The 8,863-nt window shown below is 40.0% G+C and overlaps 1 protein-coding gene across 1 annotated transcript in view; it reads left to right on the forward strand.

Annotated features, from left to right (window-relative positions):
• The window catches only part of pigk (phosphatidylinositol glycan anchor biosynthesis, class K), a 47,675-nt gene extending 40,988 nt beyond the window's left edge, over nucleotides 1-6,687 (forward strand). The window contains exon 11 of the mRNA XM_023291210.3: nucleotides 4,328-6,687. Coding sequence (XP_023146978.1) covers nucleotides 4,328-4,444 — 117 coding nt within the window. The 3' untranslated portion in view covers nucleotides 4,445-6,687. The remainder of the gene's footprint in view (nucleotides 1-4,327) is intronic.
• Nucleotides 6,688-8,863: the final 2,176 nt, after the last annotated feature.

Here is an 8,863-nt window from a genome sequence, read left to right on the forward strand (position 1 = left end):
TTTTATATAAGAGGCCAGAAATGCTGAACTGGCGTACATAGAGAGGTATTCTCTGCTGGATTTGTGTGAGCATACAGAAATGAGAGGCTGACGGAGTACTGTGCGTCTGAAATTACCACCCACTACGCAGCAAATGCCAGGAAAATCTGTCTCTGGCAGCTAAAGTCTCAAACATTTCAACACCTCTTATATTGCAATATCAGCTTTAAAACAAAGACTCTGTTGTTCTGCCAGAGAATCAGAAACAGCAGCTCTGTCTCCAGCAGGACGGCTGTGATGCTCGAAGCTTTCTAACCGCCTGGTGGAGGAGAGGTAGTGACGACCCGCTGAATAATACAGAGCATTAAAAGAATCACACCTGATCCTGTTCATGAAATAGCATTTAGAATGGCCCTGATTACATGGTTCTCAGAATAATGAATATTAATCGCTCTGCCTGGTGAAAACTGTTCTAATTTCTTATTAGTTTAACAGCTCCTGGTAAGTGAGGCGAGAAGTTAATTTCAGGAAATGTCTGTGTGTGGCTGAGTGCTCGTGACTCCGTGCACGCCGCCCCGTCTTCTCAAGGCTGTCACTTCAATCCAAACTCCACGTTACGTGACGGCGCTGCCAATTTCTAATGTAGAAAGACCGAGGACAGCGGTAGAATTGGATTACGTCTGACTCCAAATTTATTTAACAGCTCAATCAAGTCGAATCAATAGAGCTCCACCGCCGTCCAGAATGCTAAAACAGAGACAGCGAGGATCTGCAGCCCACGACAGGCCGGAGCTCCGGGTATTCAGAGCCTGATTTAAAGCAGCTTTCACATGATGTTAGCTACAGTATTCTGCTTATACAGTCGTCCCTTGCCATATCACGCTTCACATTTCACGGTCTCACTGTATCGCAGATTTTTAAATTTCATTTGGTATCGCGGGATTTTGCATTATATAAGTATTTTTATATGTGTATTATCACAGCGAGCTGTGTTAAAAACGACGCTGGAGAAAGGAAATCTGCCTTTTACGCTCTCTGCAACTGGCAGATGCTTTTATTCTGACACAGAGAGCAACATCATATAAAATGTGGATGGAAGTAATGAAGCATAAATTGCACTCATGGTCCTGACAACATAACACTACACCAAACTAACTAGGCTGACTAAACCACAGAAACACAATAAAACACAAACACTAACAAGAAAAGCAGTCAGAGAGCACAGTACTCCTCCAAGGCTGTCATTCCCCCATATGGCAGTCAGAAATGCAGCATTTTATTGTTATTATCATTGATGATCAGAAAGCACGGCAACATAGAACATGTCCATTTAATATAGATATCCAACAAAATGACCTGAGCACAGGCGTGTGTTATGCATGTGTATGTTATGTACGGATACCGAATCACGTGACCTACATACATGTAAATTGCTCTTATAAAGGTTTGTTGATCAGTTCGTCACTTTTCGCCTAGTGTTAAAATAACCATTACCTCCATGCTTTTATTTTGAAGGCCTTTTTTAATGTTGCAGGCTTTTATTTTGGCACCATTCCCGTGGCACAGGAAGTGTCTATCTAAGAAGCGGTTTCTTGACATGAGGAAGACGCTGCCAAAAAGTCTGAAAATTCATGTAAGGATGGAAGGAAAACTCAGAAACACCCTATAATTTAATCAGTTATTTCTTGTATCATTTCTGACGGATAAGCCTTGATGTCAGTAGTAGGATCACATAACTCTGCCGCGTTCCTTGGCAGAGTAATAAAACACAAACACTAATAACACTAACATAAACTACAATAATGACATTTCAACCCCCAACACCCTGAATTCCCATGATGCATTGCAGCACCACAGTTCAGTCATAGACCGGCTCTGCCATCACTGAATTATTTTAATTGTTTTTGTGGTAAAATAAGCATTTTCTAGCCTAAAAAATGAAAACAATATAAAAAATAATAATTAAAACATATTAAAAGAACATTTAATCTCAATAAAATGCGCAGCGTCCAGCGCTGGGCTCTGATTGGCTCAGAGACCGTAGCATCAGTCTCCTGTGTCTCCTGTACAGCAGCATTCAGCATCTGGCCTCCATTTCACAGACGTCTGATGGCTGCATAGTGTTGCTCTGTGGTGTGAGGAGGGTTTATAAAGCCTTAAATATATAGAAATAATATAATAAACATGGTTGCTACTTGCTTTTGGATAGACGAGGAACCGTTGTGTTCAGTTTTAATGCCTGGCAGAAGCCACAGAGGAACAGATTCAGAGTTTCCATGGACACCAGCATCTGGGTTCTGTTGGGGTTTGTGTGAAACATGCATCTCCTCCAGTCCTGTTCTTTTTCCTTCCCCACATACAGTACGTCTTCAGAGGATGGAGTCTGACAGGAACCCAGAGCTCTGTGAGCAGCAGAGAAAATGAAGCTCAGACTATAAAAGGATGTTTTTAGCTCATGAATCAATGGGGCTTTGTGACAGATTGACAGAAACTACAGGAAACATCTCAGACGACAGATTTTTGTCTCGTTTGTGTGACATCAGACAGACGAGACCAAAAATAGCCGCGTGTCAAAGGCCCAAAAAACACTATTTTCTCATCAGCTGCTTACTGTGAATGACGGGCTCCTTGTGAACCGTTTTCTTTTATTTTCTAGGAGTGATTTCCATAATGTGAATCAGAGGACAGGTGTGGGTGTTTTTTGCTCGTGTGCCGGTAAAGTTGAACAGCAGAGTTTGTTTTAATGTAAAAGTTTGGATAAATAATAGAGGTTTTTGTCCTAGATTTGAATCTGATTAAACCACGGCCTTTGAAACCTCATTTTTTAAGCAGAATTCCACATTGCTGTGCTTGCAGTGATGGATTGAGAACGGGCAGAGTGAGGAATGGATGCAGCATTTCTACGGCTGTCAGACTAATACATTGCATTGCAGTTTATAACACTGTGAGGAAGGATTTTACAATCGACTACACTGGAAAAAATGCCCCTCTCAAAACAAGAAAAAAGCTTATTTCAAGGAACTTTTACCTTGAAATAAGTGAAAAAATCTACCAATAGAACAAGTAAAAATGTCTTGGTAAGATTTCTTGAAATAAGACATGATATTTAGAATATTGAGATCTTAAAATTAGCTGAGAAAACTTATTTTAAGCTCTATTTTACCAGGATTGTCAAGCTTAGGTGTCTTAAAATAAGCCAGACATGCTAAAAAAAAAGTAGTTTTTCACTCAAAAATAGATTATTGCTTTCATGTAACCTCCTAATTTGAGATGTATTAACCCTCCTGCTGTCTTCATTTACGGGCACCAAAAATATTGTTTCCTTGTCTGAAAAAAATCCAAAAAATCAGCAAAAAAGTTCTCAAAATTTCTGAAAATTTGCAAAACCTTCAGGAAGAAAATTCCAATAATTCCGTAAAAGTTTCCCTTAAACGTTTGATTTTTAAAAAAAAAAAAAAAATCCCCCAAATTTGGTAAAAAATTCTTGTAAATATTTTCAAAAAAAGAGTAAAAATCTTCCAAAAAATCCTAAAAATATCTAAAGTGATTCCATATATATCAGTAAAACTTCTAATATTTTCTTAAGAACATTCACATAAAAATCAACCAAAATCCAGTGACGTTTGCTGGATTTTGGTTGATTTTTTTTGTGAATGTTCTTAAGAAACATTTTTTTGAAAATATTTACAAGGATTTTTTTGCCAAATTTGGGGGATTTTTGCTGAATTTTTGGATTTTTTTCAGACAAGGAAACAATATTTTTTGGTGCCCATAAATGAAGACAACAGGAGGGTTAAGTGAATGGACTTGGTAAGACTGAGTTTTTGCAGTGCAGGTCTTGGCTTTGGAGGGGTGACGCCTCGTATGGTGGTTTCCGACGGGATAACAGAGATCTCTTAAGTGCGTCCTCACAGCGCATCTGTAGCTCCGTCACCAGCGGAGGAGTTGGGAAGATTTTTTAGAGGTTAAATCTCATCTCTCTGCAGAATATTGCCGCCGCATTAGCATATAAATGCGCTCCTTGTGAGACGCATGTTTAATACGAGCCGCATTTAAAAGTATAATCGTACACGAAGTGATGATGTGGCAGCGAACGGGACAAACAGCAGACGGGAGAGGAAGTGATGAGCTGCACCACCCGCCTTCTGTTTGTGTCGAGAGACAGCAGAGAGAGTGCAGCGATAAAGGCAGTGTGTGTGTGTGTGTGTGTGTGTGTGTGTGTGTGTCTGCCTGCCTGCCTGTGTGAATGACAGAACAATCAGCGGTGGCCTCAACAGGAGAAATGTACACACTATTACCAACCTGCAATCTCACCCCGCTGCCCTCTGCTCTCCCCCACCGCCTGCAGAAACCCAAGCAGAAGGACTGGCATCCTCCCGACGGCTTCATCCTGGGCCTGTGGACTCTCATCCTGCTGGTGTTCTTCCAGACGTACGGCGTCAAACATCTCAGACACATCTTCTGATCTTCTGCTTTACGCCGCTGGATGTCTGAGGGCCGAAAGCTTTCCGTTTCCTGCCGTTTGTCTCGCGTTTTTGTCGTTTTGTTTCATGCTTTTGTCATTTTGTGTCTCATTTTTTGGTTTTTTTTTTATCGCTTTGTAACTTTTTTTGTCAAATTTTTTGTCACTTTTTATTTAGTTTCATGTCAATTGTCTCAATTTTTGTCATTTTGTGTCTCATTTTTTATAATATTTTGTCTTGCTGTTGTTGTGTTTTGTCTTGTTTTTTGTCTGACTTTTGTCGTTTGTCTCATGTTTTTGTCATTTTTTGTCTCGTTTTTGTCGTTTGTCCATTTTTGACGCTTTGTAAATTTTTTTGTCAAATTTTTTGACACTTTTTGTTTTGTTTCATGTTTGTCTCATTTTTGGTCGTTTTGTCTCATTTTTGTAATATTTTGTCTTGTTTTTGTTGTTTTCTTTGTGTTTTTTGTCTGACCTTTGTCTTTTTTCTCATTTTTTGTCATTTTGTTTCTTGTTTTTGTCATTTTGTGTCTCATTTTTGCAATATTTTGCCTTGTGTTTGTTGTTTTTTTGTCTTGTTTTTTGTCTGACTTTTGTTGTTTGTCTCATGTTTTTGTCGTTTTGTTTCTCCCTTTTGTCATTTTGTGTTTCCTTTTTGTCTCGCTTGTGTTCTTTGTCTTATTTTTGTCATTATTTTATGTTTTGCCTTATTCCTTCTCGCTTGTGTAGTTTGTCAATTTCTTGTCGTTTTGTTCCAGAAAGGGGGCAGGTGAAGTTTGTGACTCCTTTCTGGAAACTGCTTCATATTCTGGGTGCCTTTTTTCTTTTTCTTTGGGATGACTTCTGACATGTAAACTTTTGAGTGCTGTTCATGAGAAGGGACACTTCTACACCTTACAGCCGTTTTACAACAGCTTTCCGTGTTTTTTTTATTTATTTCCTAGTGTGCTGAACGTTCCACGGCTGCATTGATTTGGTTGAAAATGCGCTGAAGTGAGTCTGCAGATAAGAATTTAATTTAGTTTTGAGAGCTGCTCTGCATATTTCAGTGTTTGAGTGCTCCTCAGACCGTCAGTCAGGAGGATGTGGAACGAGGGTGGCTGATTGGCTGAGAGTGGGCTGTGGAGAGATGACAGCTTAATGTCCTGCGGTCCGTATACATTACACCCCTGACCCTCGTATCGCACTTGTGAAGGATAACAATCACACATAATCCCATCTGGCGTGATGGACCCATTCACTAAATTGCCCTCCCAGTGGAAGCATCCATTAGCTCCCCGGCTGTGTGCTCGGCTGATGGTGTTCCGATGATGGACAGCTATCCCTGGCTATTCCCAGCTAATCCCAGCTATCCCTGGCTATTCCCAGCTAATCCCAGCTATCCCTGGCTATTCCCAGCTATCCCCGGTTATTCCCAGCTATTCCCATCTATTCCCAGCTATTCCCGGGTATTTGAAAATGAAATGAGACACAAAAGGACAAAAACAAGACAAAATGACAAAAACAAGACACAAAAATGAGACAAAATGAGCTATTCCCAGCTCTTCCACGTTATGCGAAAATGAAAAAAAGAGACACAAAATGACAAAAATGAGACACAAAACGACAAAAATGACACAAAAACGACAATAATGACACAAGATGACAAAAACGACACAAAATGACAAAAACAAGATAAAATGACAAAAATGAGACACAAAATGGCAAAATGAGACAAAATGACAAAAACGAGACACAAAAATGAGACAAAATTAGCTATTCCCGGCTATTCCCGGCTATCCCCAGCTATTCCCAGCTATTCCCAGCTATTCCCGTTTGTTCCTGCGTCTCGTGCCGCAGCAGCGATAAGTGAGTGATAACCTCGTGAGCCGCCGGCCGTCCCAGATGATTCTCCTCCACGCTGGGACGTGTTTGCCTTTTTTCCTCCTCCACTGTGCATTGGGCTGCTTGTTGGAGGGGTGAATGGATGGAAGCAGCTGTGATTTATCTCCTGTGGTCCCGCCCATCAGCCGCCCTGCCGCTCTTCCTCCAGGCTCAGGTGGAGAATGGATGGAGTTAGAAATGAAACCATATGCTGCGTCAGCTGCCGCGTTCTACCTTTTCTTATACATTATTTATGCAACGCTTATTTTTCTTCTTCCTTTTCCCTCCCAGTTCCTTATCGCTCCTGCTCCAGAACGCATTTTATCTCCTGATGCGCTGATTAAACATGAAACACTGAATCACAATAAAGTTTAACTGCCTGATTTATCTCTCTCTTCTTTTTCTTTGAAAATGCAGTCATGGAAAAAATGATTAGACCACCCTTGCTTTATTCAATTTCTTGTTCATTTCAGTGCCTGGTACCACTAAAGGTGAATTACACAAGGATTGGACTGTTGATGATTGGACTAAGGTTCTCTTCAGGGATGAATCCAGTTTTCAGTTGATGTCCACTTCAGCCAACTTCCTGGTTAGGAGGAAGCCTGGAGAAGCTACAAACCAGACTGTCTGCCCCTACAGTAAAACATGGGGGTGGATCAGTGACCATCTGGGGTAGTTTCAGTCTGGGTGGAACAGGGTGAATGAAATGAAAAAGATGAGACACAAAATGACAAAAATGAGACATAAAAACAAAAATGAAACAAAATGACAAAAGCAAGACAAAATGACAAAAATGAGAGACAAAATGACAAAAAAATAGTTAAAACTGATGAATAAAGAATTACAAAAATATAAAGATACTGTATTGAAGTGCATTTAGGTCTGACACCATCCCATAAGGGAATCACCTTAACTTTGGACCACTGTTCCCTCTAAGCTGCGCGCGTGCGCAATTGCGCACTGCTGACACGGTCTCCGCGCACAGAAAATCTGCCATGCGCACAAAAAAAAAAAAATCCAACCTAAATTGTAAATAAAATAAACACGAAACAGTTCATTCTGTGCTATTTTTCAATGTGAGTCAGTGAGTGACCGGTGACTGGCTGCTGCAGCCAATGATGCGATTCACATACGTATTTACCATAGACTGTATATAATGGTATTTACGCAGCTAATCAACGTCATTGACATGCGTCCATATGTGCAGCCATCGTTGTTCTCATAGATATGAATGAGTAGATAGGACACGCCCCTTTGAGCTGCGCACTACAGCGAGGCTAAGCTAGTGGGGGCAAAGTTTCAGTGCATTCTGTTGATGTAGACGGCGTGAAAACGGAAACAAGAAGTATCCCGGCTCACTGTGCTGCATACAATTACACACTACGTCGTACGATTGAGACAAGGAAACTTGGAATGACTTTTCATAGGTAAGAATAGTTTTTGGCTCTTTTTTCATTATGAAATCTTGTTGAGAGCTTCCAGTCTGTGAGAGCTAACTAGTTAGCCACTAGCAAAACGCTAAGGCGAGCTAGCAGCTTGACAAGCAAATACCAGACGATTAATAGTAGCTGTAGTATAGTTGTACAAGCAGTAGTAGTAATACTAAAAGTACAAGCAGCAGTAGTAGTATAAACAGCTGTTAGAGTCGTAGAAGTACTATCAGTATTTGTAATAATATTACAAGTTGTAGTAGCAGTGCCAGTATCAGCAGCAGTAGTGAGTACTATCAATACTACTAGTAGTAGTCACATTACTATTACTACCACCAATACTACCAATAGTAGTTATAAAGCCTAACTCATGTATATCCAGATTACTATCTATGTTCTTCCTCCAAACCCATTTTATGATTGGGATTACAGGCAGTTCTTTAGGACTGCTCTCAAATAATTGAAATGTTACTAAACAAGGTTATACTTATCAAATTAAATAACTCTGGTCTCCAGTATATTGGCGAATTCGGTTCTTTGTACTTAATTTATTAGCATGATTTTTTTAATATGTTGTGTACAGACTTAATTACTTCTCTGTCTACTTTTCTTACTCCATGTAGGTTTCCCAGAGACTATGGGTTGAGGAGGAAGTGGAAGTTTGTCGGCTTAGACCTGGTGTCATTCCATCAGTGTTAAACTTCCCAGCTCATCTTGGAAGAGTACGTGCCAGAAAGACCACGACCAAGCAGCCTTGAGATCTTAGGAAGCGTCTCCCTCAGGTGTGTGTCAACGGTGTTCACAGTCAGGTCTGTGGTAATCCCGTCAAAAAACAAAACAGAAAAAAATCTAGATTATAAATCAACATGTAACCAAAGCACTCTGTGTATAACACCATAGTATAGGATGTAGTTCAGAAAACATCAAAGTATAGTATGCTTTACTCAAGAATAATATAGTATGGCCTGTAGTTCATAGTACAGCATGTTGGCAAGAAAAAAAAACAAAACATAGATTATTATGTGGTTCAAAAAGCACAGAATGATAGGATGTTGCCTAAAATTGTCATGTATGATATGTGGTTCAAAAAATGTCACAGTGCAGTATATTGTCAAAATAGTATGTAATT

The sequence above is a fragment of the Amphiprion ocellaris genome, chromosome 10, assembly GCF_022539595.1.
Source record: "Amphiprion ocellaris isolate individual 3 ecotype Okinawa chromosome 10, ASM2253959v1, whole genome shotgun sequence".
Lineage (NCBI taxonomy): Eukaryota > Metazoa > Chordata > Actinopteri > Pomacentridae > Amphiprion > Amphiprion ocellaris.